Source organism: Trachurus japonicus, chromosome 18, assembly GCF_045865225.1.
Source record: "Trachurus japonicus isolate A0001 chromosome 18, Traja_1.0".
Classification (NCBI taxonomy): domain Eukaryota; kingdom Metazoa; phylum Chordata; class Actinopteri; order Carangiformes; family Carangidae; genus Trachurus; species Trachurus japonicus.
In genome coordinates this window covers 25,346,925-25,364,282 of record NC_140924.1, presented here as the reverse complement: position 1 = coordinate 25,364,282, position 17,358 = coordinate 25,346,925, and the positions used below count along the sequence as shown (strand labels likewise).

The 17,358-nt window shown below is 42.9% G+C and overlaps 1 protein-coding gene across 3 annotated transcripts in view; it reads left to right on the top strand.

Moving 5' to 3' along the window:
• The window catches only part of dock11 (dedicator of cytokinesis 11), a 102,910-nt gene that overhangs the window by 7,117 nt on the left and 78,435 nt on the right, over positions 1-17,358 (top strand). For all 3 annotated transcript variants that reach the window (XM_085760531.1, XM_085760530.1, XM_085760532.1), the window contains exons 2-11: positions 1,553-1,669; positions 4,407-4,496; positions 6,285-6,367; positions 6,994-7,060; positions 9,307-9,402; positions 11,007-11,141; positions 12,377-12,560; positions 14,161-14,240; positions 16,653-16,736; positions 16,982-17,122. In XM_085760531.1, the coding sequence (XP_085616657.1) occupies positions 1,553-1,669; positions 4,407-4,496; positions 6,285-6,367; positions 6,994-7,060; positions 9,307-9,402; positions 11,007-11,141; positions 12,377-12,560; positions 14,161-14,240; positions 16,653-16,736; positions 16,982-17,122 (1,077 nt within the window). The remainder of the gene's footprint in view (positions 1-1,552; positions 1,670-4,406; positions 4,497-6,284; positions 6,368-6,993; positions 7,061-9,306; positions 9,403-11,006; positions 11,142-12,376; positions 12,561-14,160; positions 14,241-16,652; positions 16,737-16,981; positions 17,123-17,358) is intronic.

The following is a 17,358-nucleotide window of genomic DNA, read 5'->3' as shown; positions in this document are numbered from 1 at the left end:
TGGTATTGTGATAAACCTAATACTGCTGTATTATTTCATGTGAAGTAAACTGTTGACCCATTGGCAGAGAGTGGTATGTTAAACCACATCAGCCTTAGTAACAAGGTGAGTGAGTAAATGTTTTCTGAGCCTTAAAGCAGAAGTACTGTAAGTGATCCGGTGGTTTTGGCTAACTTCCTGTCAGCAGATGGAGTTAGCAGTCCCCGCCCTCGGACCGCCCCTTTATGCCGTTCTCTCTCCTCATTGGATAAAGGTTGTAGGCTACAAGGAAAGTTTTCTCCTGGGCTTACAGCAGAGCAGAGTGACTGACAGACCCGTGTTTCAGACCAAACACTCTATAGAAGTGATTGCTGTCGGAAGATTTAACTATTTAAGACTTATATTAACACAAACATTCCACTTACTTCTGCTTAAGTGGCCAAGAGTTGGGCACAAACTGTAGAGATGGATATCTCAGATCAGACTGGATGAGTAAACATACTGGTGATGGTTTTAGTTGAGAGAGGAGAGCAGCAGGCTGCAGGAAAGGAAAAACAGCAGCAGCCAAACTACTGCATAACTTTTATTACTGGCTACTTCACTGGGTAGGAAAACACTGACGCTGTGCGCCTCAGCTGCTCCACACTTCAGTGGAAACATGACGGTAGAAGAAAATCACCCAGTCACATTTTCCCAGCTGCAGGGCGCAGCAGTCAGGACTGTTTTGGAGCCTTGTTGAGTCGGCGGTGCGGCCGTCATGTCCTGTGCTGCCTCCAGACTCAGTGGCAGTGGCACAACAACAAAAAAAAAAAAGCTGATCAAATCCATACAGCCTGATTTCCAAACGGCTTGGTGTCGCTGAGCCAAGGCTTATTGGCTAAGCTATTCATCACCATCCCTCTGCTGAGCCTGAGCTTAAAGTGGCACTTTATTGGAATTAATTCAGAATCTTTCCAAGTGGTTTATGTTTGTATACTTGTGATCACATCTTGACCTAGTTGTAGAGAGGCAAAGGTTTTAGCCTGTGGGCCTTCTTCTTCTTTTTCATTTTTGAGACAGAACAGAGAGGGTGATTTCATACCATCATACCACTTCTCTATGAAACTCAAAACAGGAAGTGATGATGCTGTCTTATGTGGAACGTGATGTGATCGTCGAGTTTTGTTTCTTAAAAAGAAGTCGATCCTCTTTCCACCAGATAAATCCATCGAGTCCTGTCTCACCTTCTTTGTCCTTTCTCTTTTAGCCCACATATTTGTTTTCGGTTGCTTCCTTTTCGTCATCTCATGTTTTTTTCTTTCTTTTTTTTTTTTCATCCGCCCACAATTCTCTCAGAGACTGTTTCTCTGCCCCATGACAGTTGTCTTGTGGTCGACTCTCTGATCTCTTGTGGCTCTGCTGCTACACGGGTTATGAAGAGTTCTCGGGGTGAGCCCTTGTTAGATGCCTTCAAATAACAGAGGCGTGTGGAGTTTGCCAGAGCCACAGAAAAGACATCATTTTCAAAAAAAAGGAACTTTGTTTATTTGAAAGTACAGTATAATATATATTGGTGTGTCCCCCCTCCCTGCAGGAGCAGCCAAAGATCATCGAACCGCTGGACTACGAGGCCGTGGTGTTTCAGAGAAAGGCCCAGATCCACAGTGACCCTCACAGAGACCTGCTGCTCTGCCCCGTGGACGATGTCTCGGTGAGTCCCCTTGTCCAACCAGCTGTGGCCCAGCCTGCCTCCATCATCAGCATTAAAGGTCCAGTGTGTAATAATTGTCAAGGTTTATTGGCAAAATCTGAATATACTACCCATGAGTATATTTGTATAAGTGTATAATCACTAGAAAACAAAAATTTGTTTGGTTTCCATAGCCTTATAATTCTTCTTTTATATCTACATATAGCAAGGGTCTCGATTTAGAGAGTGTCGCCATCTTGCACCGCCATGTTTGTACGGTAGGTCGAATGGAAAATCCAGCCAGTCAGAGAGCACGTTTCGCGAGTGTTGCATTCAGGGCCGTTGCTAGGAATTCTGGGCCCCCTTAAAGAATACTATAATGGTCCCCTACCCCCTAACTTTTCCATTTTTTTTTCAGTTTTTTGTCTTTTTTTCCAATTACGTATGTATTATCATTTTTTATTTAGCCTACTTTGTTTTGATGCTAAAGCAGCATGACTATGAGTATTAGTCAGGGTCTTATGCAGAATAAATCACATACAAAGATTAGACTACTGGGGTTTTTTGTGGGCCCCACTGGGCGCTGGGCCCCTAGAGTTATCATCACCTTTCTCCCCTATACAACGGCCCTGGTCGCGTTCATAAATAAACCAACACAGAAGAAGGAGGAGGAAACTTGTAACATGGTTTAGATCTACTCCCAGTAGTCCCAGTCGTGGTAAACAGGTTTTTTTGTCCTCTGAGGCCACCGTCACTTTGCCGACGGGAGGGGTGAGTGCGAGCGCGAATCTGAACGCTAGATATTTTACACACTGGACCTTTAAAGCCAGGGACCTGTGCAGTGACCCCGGAAGCTCTCTGCTCTCTAACTGTTCCCATTTCTTGTTCGTGCACTCCCTCTCTACCTTCTAAGAGACACTCATTGTTTCAGAACTCATCACTTATTTAGAACTTCAAATGAAGCTGTAATTGGCCGGTCGAGATGTGAGACACAAATGTTTGCTTGATGAGTACAGGGATTTTCCAGCCAATACTGAGTAGTCAGCATCGTTTTCCCTCTGAATACCAATCATCTATGAGAGAGATGGTCTGATCCACTCCTCTTATTGATCGCTTTCTGCAGCATTCTAGATGACGGATGTTATAGTATTAGTATCACACTTTGTAAAAGTTCCATCTGGCTGACAGAAGTATTAATTCTGCTCTGCTGATCATGTATTTTTTAATGAAAATCAGCTGCACATTATCAGCGGCCAATCAATAGGCTCATCCACATAATGGGTGGTAATGGTCCTATAGTACAGTACATTGTATAAAGGCAGCTGTTTGTGTCTTTTGGATTAAATAGCAGCAGACCTTGGTTATATATTTAAAAGCTAATGTGAAAGTATTGAATTGTCAGTGTGCAGGGAAAAGCAGCGCACAGCCTGTATCCTCTCATCTGATTGGCCGACTGACTGAGCTCCAGAGAGAAGCCTGAGAGGGATGTAAAACTACACTGAGGCGGCTTTTTGGTTCCACAAATGTGTCTTGTTATGGTTCAACACTTAAAAAAAAATTGCACTTCTGGACCTTTAAATATCAGATACAACAGTATTCTCTTTACATTAATGGATAACATACATGACATTTTGTGGCGTTCTTTTCTATGTAAAAGCATTGACATGGAGACAGTGTTTCTAAATTATTACATGTATCTGTTTGTATCTTACTCTAACATAGTGGCTGATACCAGTATCTACAATCAGTAGATATAATAACGATAATAATAACAATGACACATTGACCTGGCCACATTTAGCCGCTAACCTCTGCTGTATGTTGCAAATGCAGCACTTTCTAACATCATGAACAACATGTCTGGTGGTTTAAAAAATACTTTTGCAGAAAGACCGAAGAGTGACCTCTAGTTGAGGTCAGGACTAACCCACTGTAGTTGGCCACAAACACAGATTTCCCATGCAGTGACGTCCTGTCACAGACATTTCAGGTGCTTTCCATTTTGGTTTTACCCCCAGTTAAAGTGGGTTAGACTAGAGAACATGACTGAAGTGTTACAACCTGCTCCATCTACACATTTTTTCCTGCGCCGGCCCAGATCTTAGTAATTACTGTGGTGAATGCAATGTCATCACAACTTAAAAAAAAAAGATCCGAGGTATAATCAACTAAACAGATTATATCCTTTAATTTGTTCACATAACAATCAGTAATCTGTGTCTTGTCTGTTTTCAGTCAGACAGATCTGCTGCTTGTTTGGACTGTGAATCAGTTCTCGATCTGTTTTCTCCCCCGCCTTGGGAATTCACTTGGCAGCCCTGTAATTTGTAGCTCAAATACAAATCTTATCCTGGAGACACCTGCACACGGATCTCCACAGTAAACGGCAAAATCAGCTGCCTCTTTCTCGTAAAACCGTCGGAGTCAAACGGGAACAAACGGCGGTAAAATATCACTTTCCACCCAGAGGTTTCCCATCATGAATCAACTGCTCATCCACCGGCGCTGGGGTCAGTCCGCAGGGCCTGAGCCGGTCCCACGCAGCCCAGCCAGGTACCTCTGTTTTGTTTATCGGTTGCTGCTTCAGACATGTGGTTCTGTTTAGAAACCAGTCTCGCTCTGTGTCCAGTTTTTTCTCCCTCGGCCCGAGAGGATATGTTGATCTGTTTCTCTGTATCGCTTCCCAGGCTCTCTCTACCTGCCTCTCTCACTCCTGTCTTTTGGTTGTTTCTGTGTGTGTGTGTTTGTGTGTGTATAGGAGTCCCAGATCTCCCGGCAGAGGAGGACTGTTGTTCCTTCTGTGCCCCAGAATGCCGAGCGGGAGGCCAGGAGTCTGTTTGCCAAAGAGGTACATGGCTCCACTTTCTTACAAACACGCATCTGTACAACGAGCATCTGGTCTGAGGTTATTAGAAATCCAGAAATAACATAAAGTAGATGTGAAAACACATGTTTGTTAACTCAAATAGGAATAAAACAAACCTTAATATAATATATACTGGAAGTGTATGGAATCCATCCTGCTGCACTACCAGCACTCAAATTCATGGTATTAACCACTGCATCAATTATATAAAAGGTTTTCTGGTTTTCTCTGTTAATTAACTGGGTAATTTAGAGTTGGTTCATACAGAGTTTTTTTTTTTTTTTGGGGGGGGGTTATTCGTTTCTAATGTTAAAGGAATAGTACAACATTTGGCCCATTGCCAAAATCCCTATAGTCTTAGCAGTAGGTTCGTCACCTTTAATTGTCGGTGCAAGCTATTTTTAGAACAGCGGAGCAGAGCCGTGAGCTGCACATTCACCACGCTATGAGATAATAACGGAACATTACCAGACAGAGTTGTTTTCGAGGCAAATGCAGAGACTGCTTGACGAAAAACTGCCCCTGACAGGAATGCGCATCAGCGGTTTTGCATGAATTTCCCTCTAAAACAACTCTGTCTTGTAACGTTCCATTATTATCTCATAGCGTGGTGAATGTGCAGGTCACAACTTGTCCACCAGAGCGTTTTGGAGTTGTTGGATTGTGTATTTGATGAGTTTGATGAGGGAAACCAAGAAATCCCATGAGCCTTCGTAACGTAGCTCTGAGCAGCTCGCGGCTCTGCTCTGCCGTTCTAAAAACAGCTTGCACCGACAAATAAAGTCAACGAACCTTCTGCAATGACTATAGGGATTATGACAATGGGCCAATTTGCCAAAATGTTGAACTATCCCTTTAAGTTGAAATCATCTTCACCTCACATCATACACATTCTATACATGAGGCTGCATATTGTGTCACGTACAGAGGCATGATAATGAGCATATGTCAACAGTTTGCTATTTTTGCTCCTGTCTTTATTTTATGTACTCCTACTCTCTCCTAAGGGAAAACTATTTCTATTTATTTGTTGAGTTTCTATTAGTTTTTCTTTTTCTCTATGAATCTCACTCAAACATACCACACATTCCAAACTAGAACAAAACATTCTCCAGGAAAATCCTCTTGATAACTTGACGTAAACTTGCTCTTATCAATCAGAACCTGCTGATTGAAAAGTGACTTTAAATCCAGTTATATTCTAATACAAACAGTCTTGATGATGTTCAGCCTAAAGCTGGAGCTCCTAGAAACACAGAGTGCCCAGGCCAGTAGTAACCACATGTTGTACTGATGATATATTTTATTGACAATGAAAAACAGACTGCTCTGGCTCTGGCTGGATGTGGACACACTCCGCTGCTCTGCCAGACTCCAGATCTGTGTTCCCGGGCCAGAGCTCACGACCGTGATGCGGCGTGGAAACCAAACTGCGATAGGAATTGTTAAAACAGACCTTGGCTTACTCAGCGTCAGCCGAACAAAGATCCATTCATTTTTGACTTAATTGAGAAATTCTGCTTGGCAGTTTCACACCGAATAAAGCCATAATATATGTCGGATGAAAACCATCTTGAGCTGTAATAAACAACTGTCACGGCAGAGGTGAAGTTCTTCTCTCTTCAGAAATAGGGAACCGAGCAGAAGCACAGGAAATAAACCGTGTGTGTGTGTGTGTGTGGTTACGTCACCCTCTGATCCAGCGTGGCTGTTGTATCCGAGTGTATCTGCTGCTCCTAATCCAGCTCTCTGTGTTGACCTGTTTGGCAGTGCATCAAGATGTACAACACGGACTGGCATGTCATCAACTACAAATATGAGGCTTACTCTGGTGACTTCCGCATGTTGCCGAGGTAAGGAAGAAAAAAAAACTGTTGCAAATAGATTAGAAATGCAGATTGGATGAGAGTTTGTGCAAAAACATCATCTGAGTTCTTTACTGGCAAATATGTAACATGTACAACGGATTTACTGTATTCACAAGGGCAACTGCTTGCATGCAACAAATCTTGTGTATCAATGCGGCGCTGATGCTGATGCTGATGCTGAGGCTGATGCTGAGGCTGAGGCTTCTGCTGCAGAAGAGATGGGAAATACTGAATAGAAACAGCAATAATGTGCAGGTGCAGCCCAGATGTTTTGAATCCATATTTCAAAGCTGATAAAACTTCCCAAGGAAATTATTTTTTATCGCTGCATCCTGCACTCGCACCATAAATAACAAGTCCAACGAGTCATATTCGGAACAACATTCCTCAAATACCATTGAAATTCCAGAGAGAGAAAGAGAAAGAAAAAAAACATATTGCAGTAACAGACATGGTGGAGGTTTGTAAATCAGGCTGTAATTTGTTGCATGCAAGAGTGAAGACGTAAATAATCCAGATGTTAAAGACAGATAGAGACCTCATCACAGAGGGGAGGAGGGGGGGGGGGGTGATTTACTTACTGCTGACCTCCTATCACTGTCCTTTCAAAGCAAAGGCCTGAAGACGGACAAGCTGCCAGCTCACGTGTACGAGGTCGATGAAGACGCCAAAGATGAGGTGAGTGGACGGCGTTAGATCACAGGCATCGACCACTCGCAGGGAGGAGGAGGAGGAGGAGGAGGAGGAGGAGGAGGAGGAGGAGGAGGAGGAGGAGGAGGAGGAGGAGGAGGAGGAGGAGGCAGGGCCGTATAGGGGAGAAAGGTGATGATAATTCTAGGGGCCCAGCGCCCAGTAGGGCCCACAAAAAACCCCAGTAGTCTAATCTTTGTATTGGATTGGATTCTGCATAAGACCCTGACTAGTACTCATACTAATGCTGCATTAGCATCAAAACAAAGTAGGCTAAATAAAAAATGAGAATAGATAACGTAGTCTAAGAAAAAAAGTGGAAAAGTCAGAGGGCAGGGGGCCACTTTAGTATTCTTTCAGGGGGCCCAGAATTCCTAGCACCGGCCCTAGGAAAAGGAGGCGGAGGAGCGGGGACGCCGTTATGGACCAGAGTGCAGCGCGCACGGCGGCTTTTAGCGATGTGCAATAAACCCCCGCTTGGGAAATTACAATGATCCCTTTAATCTTTTTTTTTTGAAATGGTGGAGCTATGTAAGACACAAATTTGGCTCGTCCAGCAGCAGAGAGAGGAGCCTGGTCCTGGTAAGTGGCTCTGGGAGGAGGAGTCTGAGTGACTGATGGTCTCTGGGTCCTGTCCAGTGAAACCAGAAGCCTTATACGTCCTATAAATAGCTCTCATCGATCCTCCTCCCCCCCTGCGCTCAGCTTGGATGTGGATAAACTTAGACAGAAAGGTGGGGGGTGGGGGGGGGCTCTAATTGAAGGAGAATAAATGGTTCTGTGGATGGAGAGATGGTTGCTCAGCTGAGAACGGCTGCTCTGGCACATCCACAGACGATAAGATGGGATCTGCCGGTTTCCTCTGTTCCTTATGAAATTTCCTATTTGGGGGCCGTATCAATAGATCGATAACAACGACGAGACATTAGGTGATGTTTACTGAATACGTACGGGACAGGGTGTGGCTGGAGGAAAACGATGTACTGGAGCAGACAGCGGGAGGACGACCGACAGCCAATTAGATTACAGGGTGAGGCCGGAGAGAGACACAAGGGGGGAGGCGTGACACACAGAGGACAAAATGCCACTTCAACCTGATTAGGCTCATCCAGATTGCGCACACACACACATACGCACACATATACACACGCCTCAACCCTTTTCATTCAATGTCAAGATATGTGTGTCATGTTCCCTTCTTACATTAAGTTAATTAGATCGCTCTATGTTGTGAATTCCTCCAAGTGACCGGATGTGTTACTGCTGTTGTGTGTGTGTGTGTGTGTGTGTGTGTGTGTGTGTGTGTGTGTGTGTTCTCAGTCCCTTGTGATGGATGTTTATGTTTCCATGGTGCTGATGAACAGTCCCATGATAAGTTATGAGATAATGAGGATGCTCTGACAGCACAGAGCAACAGAGAGACTCTCTCATTCATAGATTCATCTGAACAGCGTGTGAACTAAGAGTAAACCATGACCAAACACTGTAACTGTAAACAATCGGAGCAACATTAAAGTCCCCCTAAAGAGGCATTTTAACATTTGTAAAAATGCTCTGCTATGACTATTTTTTGATTAAAATTGCTTTCCCACAAAAAAAAGTTGTTTAAAAAAACTCCCAAACAGGCTAAAAACAGGTCTACTATTTCTCCCTCATTGAAAAATCCAGATTGTATGAATATTCATGAGTATGCATATGCATCATCACTTGCGCCCGCCCACCGCCACCGTGTTGCTAAGTAACGGCGGTGCGCATTAACGGGGCAGGGGAAACGGAGGAGCGAAGTCAAAACACAAGGTCTACCACATTCAAGGCGGCAACTAAACCTCTGGGCCACGGCAACTAATGATAACATGTTTGAACATCGAGCTGTGTAAGTAGATCACATCACAGTGAACAACAAATGAGATGCAAACAAAATCAACGGGATTGGTTGCTAGTTTAGTGACGCATGAAAACTGACTCCAATTCGAAAAATTGGAGTCAGTTTTTTCAGACTCTTGTTTTGAAACTGCATTTTCAAGTCTAAAATGCTCAGTTATGGTGTGGATTAGCAATTTTGCTCCTGAAATGCCTTGTAGCAGAGCCCACACACTAAATTGACATGTTAATAATTTCAAAAAGGGCATTTTTGGTTTAGAGGGTCTTTAAACTTATTACAAGCGCAGTGAGCATCACAGTGTTTGCGTAAGTTGTGTACGCCTACTTTGATCTCCTGTATTTGTGTGTCTCAGGACACGGCGTCGCTGTGCTCGCAGAGGGGAGGCATCATGAAGCAGGGCTGGCTGCAGAAAGCCAACATCAACAGCAGCCTGTCTGTCTCCATGAGGGTGAGTCACCACTGACCTGCTGTCTGTTATTCATGCGACAGGACAGAAACAAATGCAGAAACGGCAACAACACGCAGGCTTCGGGAAACACCTCTGTCATCCTCTGTGTCACTCTATCACTTGTATCGTATTACCAATAATGCTGCACTAAACAGAGCATCATTTCCATCCTATTAAAGCAGTGAATGGGCTTAAGTAGTAGAACAAATCAAACTAAATGCCATAAAAGTAACAATAAATGCAATGAAAACAGTGTAAACATAGACTGAGGAAAGAAGCATGGATGTAAATGATACCTAGTGGGAGATCAATGATGTCTACAATCACATTAACAGAGTAACATCACTTTATAGCAATAACAGGTGTGTTTGGAAGCCACATTTCATGCATCTCTCTCTCACTAATGAGCTGTTCAAAGCTGTTAAAGGTCCCTTATTGTGTTAAGTCAGATTACCATGTGCTCTTTGATGAACATAAAGCAAAGCTAAAGCAGATCAAGGTTCATATTAGTACTGTGAACGTATCAAAGCCTCAGGCCACAGAGCCTGCACACAGCCTGTATTCATCAGGATTTCTGTGACTTTGTGATGTCACAAAAAAAAAACAGTCACTGCCCTCAGCCATGCTTTTAGCCCAGTGGTCCCCAACCTTTTTTGGCTTGTGACCCCATTTTGACGTCACAAATTTCTGGCGACCTCAGTCAAGATGCGCCGGCTTAGAAACTTTTATATGCTGCATTTTATTTGAACTCGATTTATATTCGAGAAAGTGAAAGTATAGAATACAGTTTTTTAAGATTGGGTGTGGTGTTTTTAATCATAATTTTAAAAAGAATAGTAATTGGTTAAAAATATATGTATATCTAGCCTGACAAGCCAGACTATATCATTAAAATGTCTAGTCTGGCAACGACCGGTAGACCACGGCTCAATCCAGGGGGCGGGATGAAGGCTGTCTTTCAAACTGCCTCTGCACGCAATAGGGTAGCGCTACGACCAATCAGAGCAAAGAGCAGGATGACGTTAGACTGACAAGCCAATTAAAAAGTATGTCGTCATGGCGTTAAGCCCGCCCAACGACTCTCTAAACAGATAGAGCGCTGTGATTGGTGAACACAAACAGTGTTCGAGACTCAAAAAGTTCCTATGGCTCGTTTCTAGACCCACCTACGGAGCAAATATTTTTGCTGCTGCTAGGGTGCGTCTAGATTTCTAGGCTAATATATATCAGTAATTTTTATCAATTACTAGACATTCAGGCGACCCCATTTGAATTCCAGGCGACCCCACGTGGGGTCCCGACCCCAAGGTTGAAAAACACTGCTTTAGCCTTTCCTAGTTTGGCCCACCATCTGAGTTGTAGGGTTTGTTTTTTCTGACTGTTTAACTGAAATTGGCTATATTTTTATTTGATCACTCAGACAACAGTGAACCAATCAGATGAGACTCTCTTCTGATTGGCTCATTGACCTGTTTTTGCTAGAGTACCAGAGAGAGTTCATTTAAGATGGTTTTTGGTTCTTAAAACCACAAATATATCTTATTATGGATCAGAGTAAGTGGCCTTTTTATATCAGAATCTGCCTGACTTCCTCTGCTCTGCAGGTGTTCAAAAGGAGGTACTTCTACCTGTCCCAGCTCCCTGACGGCTCCTACATCCTCAACTCCTACAAGGATGAGAAGAACTGCAAGGACACCAAAGGCTCCATATACCTGGACTCCTGCATAGACGTCGTTCAGGTACGCTGGGGTCGCTCTGTAGAAATGAACTCTTTGAAGCACCGCCGACTCTGATCCCTCACTTCTTGGCATTAACTCCCACCCTCGTGAAAGTCAGCGTGTTTTCCCGGCCTCCACGCTCCGGGCGCTTTTAGCTGCTTTAATTGAAGAGAATTACTGCATTCCATTGACTTGGGCAGAGAAGTCTGATTGGAGCAGATTATGAGGAGTTGTTGCTGCTGCTGCTGGCTCATGGCACAGGCTGGTACCTCACTCATGTCTGTGCTGAGTGACTGCTGAGGCTGCCAGGAAGCTTTCAGGCTGATGAACACCCGCAGGAAATGAATGGGCAGAGTGAGGGGACTCATTCTGGCTCATAGGTTTGATATGAATGCTCGTGTTTGACGTGCAAACCAGGTTTTGCACCTGTGTTAACTCAATACTGACTGAGTTACTGTGTACTGCGGCTCCCTATTGTGTCAGAATTCAGTCCAATTTTATGTTAATGAGGTTTAAATCCTCACATGATCTGACTCTAGTTTATATCACAGATTTTTTTTTTAAATCCTTGTTCTGCCCCTCACATCCCTCTGGTTTGAATAACAAAGACTTCACTCTGTTGCTTCTGAAAGCTTTTTAAAAACTCACTTACAGAGTACAGAGTTAGAGGAGCATTTTAAAAACATTTTTACAATTTTCTTTGATGACTTTTTTCAATGTCTTGTTACTTATACACATAGACTGTATAATGTATATGATATAGACAGGTAGAAATAGTTTGTTCATCTCAGGCTGTGAAATTATTGAAGTATGATATGTATATGATACACATACATTTACATATACCACTATAGCCACTTCCTGGCGGCAAACATACACAATACATACACACTAGGCATACACATACACATACACATACACATACACATACACATACACATATACACAAACACAAACACATATACAGTACACACATACACATATACATTTACACATACACATACACACACACACACATACACATACACATACACATACACATATACACAAACACAAACACATATACAGTACACACATACATATACATTTACACATACACATACACATACACATACACATACACATACACATACACATACACATACACATACACATACACACAAACACATATACATACACATATCTTTTGCCATTTTACTTGAGGTAAGGTAAAAAATGAAAATAACTCAAAGTGAAATAATTATCACCTCAACCAGAGTCCCAAGATGCGCCGTAATGGCTTTGAACTGAAGATGCAAGACCGCTATAGCCACTTCCTGGCAGCGGACAGCGAGGCAGAGATGGAGGAGTGGGTGGTCACTCTGAAACAGGCTCTGCAGAGCAGCAGCGAGGCCGGCCAGGACAGGAGGAACGGTGCTGAGGCCCTGGACTGTGCCCTGGGTGAGTTACATCACACCTCCATATGAAAACAAACAGCACATACCCAGATCCCCTTTCAGTCCATGTGTAATTTACAGTCTTATTGAAAAGTTTCTATACAGCCAGTTAACTTTGAGGATAATAATAATAATAGTAGCGTGTTTGAACTGTGAGGTTAGAGTAATCCCTCTCCCCGGCTAAAACTCCCCTGAGGAGGCTGGGCCCCCGTGTTATGACGCTTTAATTGCTTCCATATTACAAGATGCAAAGGCAATAAAAAGGCTTAACACTACACCTACAGTTGGTGTCAGTGGGGAAGCAGAAGTGATATATTTACACATCAACTGTAAATCAACCGTGCAGATACGAGTAAATCAGAGCTCAGGAGTCTGGCTACAGTTCGTTCGTTAGTTTCAAGCGTGTGTTTCTGGAGGGGGCAGTCATTTTAAGAGTTCTGGATGAGTGCCAGCAGTTTTATGCAGTTTGTGTGTAACATAAAATTTGGAAATTCCAGTGAAACCCAATAAGTCCAGTTTGGCCACAAATCTCAAAGATGCTGATGAGACGCTCCATCCATCCATCCAGAAAGACAGCAGGGCATTTGGGGTTTCGCTCAGTCCGTCATGTGTCACCTGGGAGACAGCAGAATAGTGAATGGCCTCTTTTTAATTTGGCCACTAGACTGAAAGATATTAGTTTGGAAAGAAAAAAAAAGACTGGCAGACAGACACAAGGGAGGCCATTAGGGGGTTCTGGTTGAGCTGAACTTTATTGAGCCTCATTTGTAATGAGCTGTTTGTTAACAGACTGGATCAGACACAGCTCCAGCACTCGAGACTTCAGACTATAGATGCTCCTGGTCAAATACTACTCCAACACAATAGATAATAGGTTCTACATTCACAGAACCTAATGACTTAACAAACTACTAGAGCCTGTAGAATAAAAATCTTGCCTGTTGACATATCCAAAAAAAGACAGTTGAATCAGCAGAAGGAGCTGTTGTTGTTTATGTATTTCTATATTTAAGGCAGTAATGGAGACAAACATACAATATTTGCCTTTTAAAGGGAAACAATGCAAGATTTTTACCTAAATTAAACAGCTTTGGAGTAATTGCGATGGTTAAATGACCTGTTGCTTGGCCGAAAACCAACCTTGCAAGATCAGCGCCTCCGACCCGGTGTCTCAGATCTCGTCTCGCCAGAAACATGGACTGACCAAACAGCGACAAAGCAACTTGCATAGTTCCCCTTTAAGATCAAGATCAAAATCAAGATACTTTATTAATCCATAAAGGAAATGATCATGTCACAGCAGCAGCATTCATACAGACACAAAAGGAAACAGCAACCATTAGATACAACCATTAAAACAGATTTAAATAAATAAAAACACTAATTGGGATAAGAACAACTTATTGCACACTATTGATCATTAAAAAGTCTTATGGCCGCAAGCAGAAAAGATTTTCTGTACCTCTCTGTCTTACATCTTGTGTGGGTTAAGAGCAGTATAATAAAAGAGAGACGCTCAAATCTATACTTAAGTGCAGTATAGTGTTGTCTACCTCTGCTTCTAATATCTTTATTCACATGTGATCACTGTCCTGTCCAATCAGATGACGACACTACCAGCCAAGGTAAAGGTGAGAGCCTGCTGGAGAGTCTGGGGAGGAGCTTACACCCTGAGCTTATGAAGGTATGAAGGATTCATTGAGTCATTTACATGGATGTTTTTTTTATTTTATGTTATTGACATTTTAAAGGGACACGCCAAAAAAATTTTTTTTCGTGTCTTGCCTCACTCCCGAGTCCATGACCAGCAGATAGACACCATCCTTTCAACTGTGCGTGCAGCAACAAGGGAGATATGGTCAGAGCTGGCGCGCCTTTAATTAGCTTAGCTCAAACGCTGGAAGTGCATAGGTAGTGTTAGCCTGCCTCCTACCCGAGCCGAAATCAGCAGTCAGTTTGATTTCATTTTAGCTCTAAACTCTGTAAATATATCACTTTATTGTGTGTTGTTAATTTAAATACCAGCTGTTTACAATTTTGTTCGGACGAATTTGGTGCTACTCAAGCTAGCCGTTGTGACCAACGCACTTCTGGTTACTTTCACAAAATAAAACACCTGTTGCCCTTTACATGCAGAAAAACGTGACGATAGAATTTGTGCTTTTACTTTGAAATAGGAAGCTAACCTACCCTCGATGTAGCTAGCTTGAACCAAACCGTCTTTGCTTGAACCCTCCGTTTTGACCGATCTCGTCCCGTTACCGGCATTTGACCGCTCAAGATGCCTTACCGGAGAGTTTTGTCAGCTCTGAGACGAAGATCGGCCACCGGTTTCCATTTAGAGTTGCTGAAGAGTTTCTCTGATGACTTTAGGTGGAGGCAGGCCAACACTACCTATGCACTTCCAGCGTTTGAGCTAAGCTAATTAGCGGTGCGCCAGCTCTGCCGTATCTCCCTTGTTACTGCACGCACAGTCGAAAGGATGGTGTCTATCTGCTTGTCAGAGGCAAGACACGAAAAATAATTGTTGGCGTATCCCTTTAACTCCGTTTGTGTTGGACAGCTTTATCAATGTCATTATTATTCATTTGGAGGATGTATTGACTTTTTTTGCATATACATTCTGAACACATTTCATGTGTTCAGAATCACTGAGCTGGTGGAGGAGCAGCTCTTTTGTTGGACTCCCTGTGTTTGAGTCAGTTTTTCTAAGCAGAGAACAGAACAGCAGCGTCTATCCCAATAGATTTAATATGTCTACAAACCCAGAGCTACACACGGACAACAAAGCCCTCTGTGCTGCTGTGCTGCTGTTTCACTGTTTGCTCTGGGCCACTCCAGCGCTGCACCCCACCCCCTCCTCTCCTCTCCCCACTCTAAAAGATCACTAGCAGTTTGTCTGCAGGCAGGACACAGTGAGAAGCAGAAACAAGGGGAGGAGAAGTGGGGAAGGAGATGGATTAGAGCTCTTAACTGCGACCTGGGGGTTTGATTTGTTCATCTCCATTAGATGCCCTCCTTTCCTTCTTCTGTCTGGCTCTGTACCATCGCTTGTCTCTCCATCTCTACGCTCCTGTCTGCGTCTGTGTTTGGGTTGGTTTAAATGCTGGCAGGCAACTAAGAGAACAGTCTCTATTGTGCCATTACAGAATGAGCAACCTTTTGTTTTGAAACCACAGTTTTATTTAAAATTGGTGCTGATGCAGACATTAACATCTGGATGAGGATAAAACGGTTACATTTTGAAAAAGAAACTGCATCACATTATTTTAATATTAAAACAGATGAGATGCTAGTATACAGGGTAAAATGATATGATATCCTGTATTTGACACTTTTTATTTCAGGGGTTGATATCCATAAGAAGATATATTTGTGTATTATATATGAATGAATGAATGAATGAATGAATTAATGAATGAATGAATTTTTTTTTTGTGTCATGCCACAAGACACATTTACTGACAAATTCTTCCTGTTGGTATTACCTGCCACACAAGTGCAACTCATAAATAAACAACTTAAGATTGCTTTCAGTACTCATCTGTATATTGATCTTTGTCTCATTGCCCAGAATTTCTCAAGAAATAAAAAAAATGCAAATATTTTCAACTGAAAAAGATGTTTTAGCTTCTCAGCATTGTCTAACCACCCAATTTTGTTATTTGGATCTACCTTACTATATTTATTTTGTACCAGAAATCATATTAATGTAGTAAAGAGAATGAAGAGAGAGTCTGAGCCTCCTTTAATTGTCTGATTGACTGTTTTCTGAGTGATCACATTGGAATAATGGAAGATTAATAGGCAAACACTCAGAGAAACCAAATCCGTTGAGGGCAGAGCTTTGGGCAAATGTGACATCACAAAGATACACAAGTCCTGATGGCTCATTATAGGCTCAGATTCTGAAAACAGCCTGGCTTCATTTCTCTGTCAAATGAGGCTTTGATACTTTCACAGTATTAATATAGAACCAAGACCTGCATTTTAACCAAACAAGACATGGACGATACCTTTATACAATATGTGACCTTTAAGTTGATCTATTCAATATGTTTTATTGTACTTAGATTCCTCTGTTATGTCTCCACAGTACGCCAGGGAGACAGACCAGTTCAATAAGATCAACAGGAACGACGGCAGACAGAAGCTGTTCTCTCTGGATCCTGAGACCCAGGTAAAGCTGGTCCCTCTTTGGACACTCTGTTGTTCATGATTTATTTATTTCAGTATCGATTCAGACTATTTGATCTCTCCTCTCCTTTCCACCATTTACACCGTTTCCTTCTCCCTCGCCGTCTTCCTCTTTTCTTCTTGCCCTCACTACCTTTTCTCCAATGGATCAATCTTCTTCTTGTTTTATCTCCTCCTCCTCCTCCTCCTCCTCCTCCTCCTCTCTCCTGTCTCCTGTCTCATATCCAGAGGCTGGACTTCTCAGGCATCGAGCCAGATGTGAAACCGTTTGAGGAGCGTTTTGGCCGCCGCATCGTCGTCAGCTGCCACGACCTGACCTTCAGTCTGCAGGGCTGCGTCAGCGAGAAGGGTGACGGCGTCCTCACCAATGTATGTCATTACCTTCCTTACAAAACCTAACTCTAAAACCTGTCACAGCTGAAACATGTGCCATCTAGGTCAATGCCAGAGCTTAAAGACTAACTGTGCCTCCAATATGATCTTTAAAACCAATCCTGCACAGAATCTGTAAAGGATAAAGATTGTGTTCCACTGAAACACCACCAACCACAACTTTCCTTTTCACACCTCAGATCTTCCGCTCCCCCCCGCCCCTCTGCTGCGCC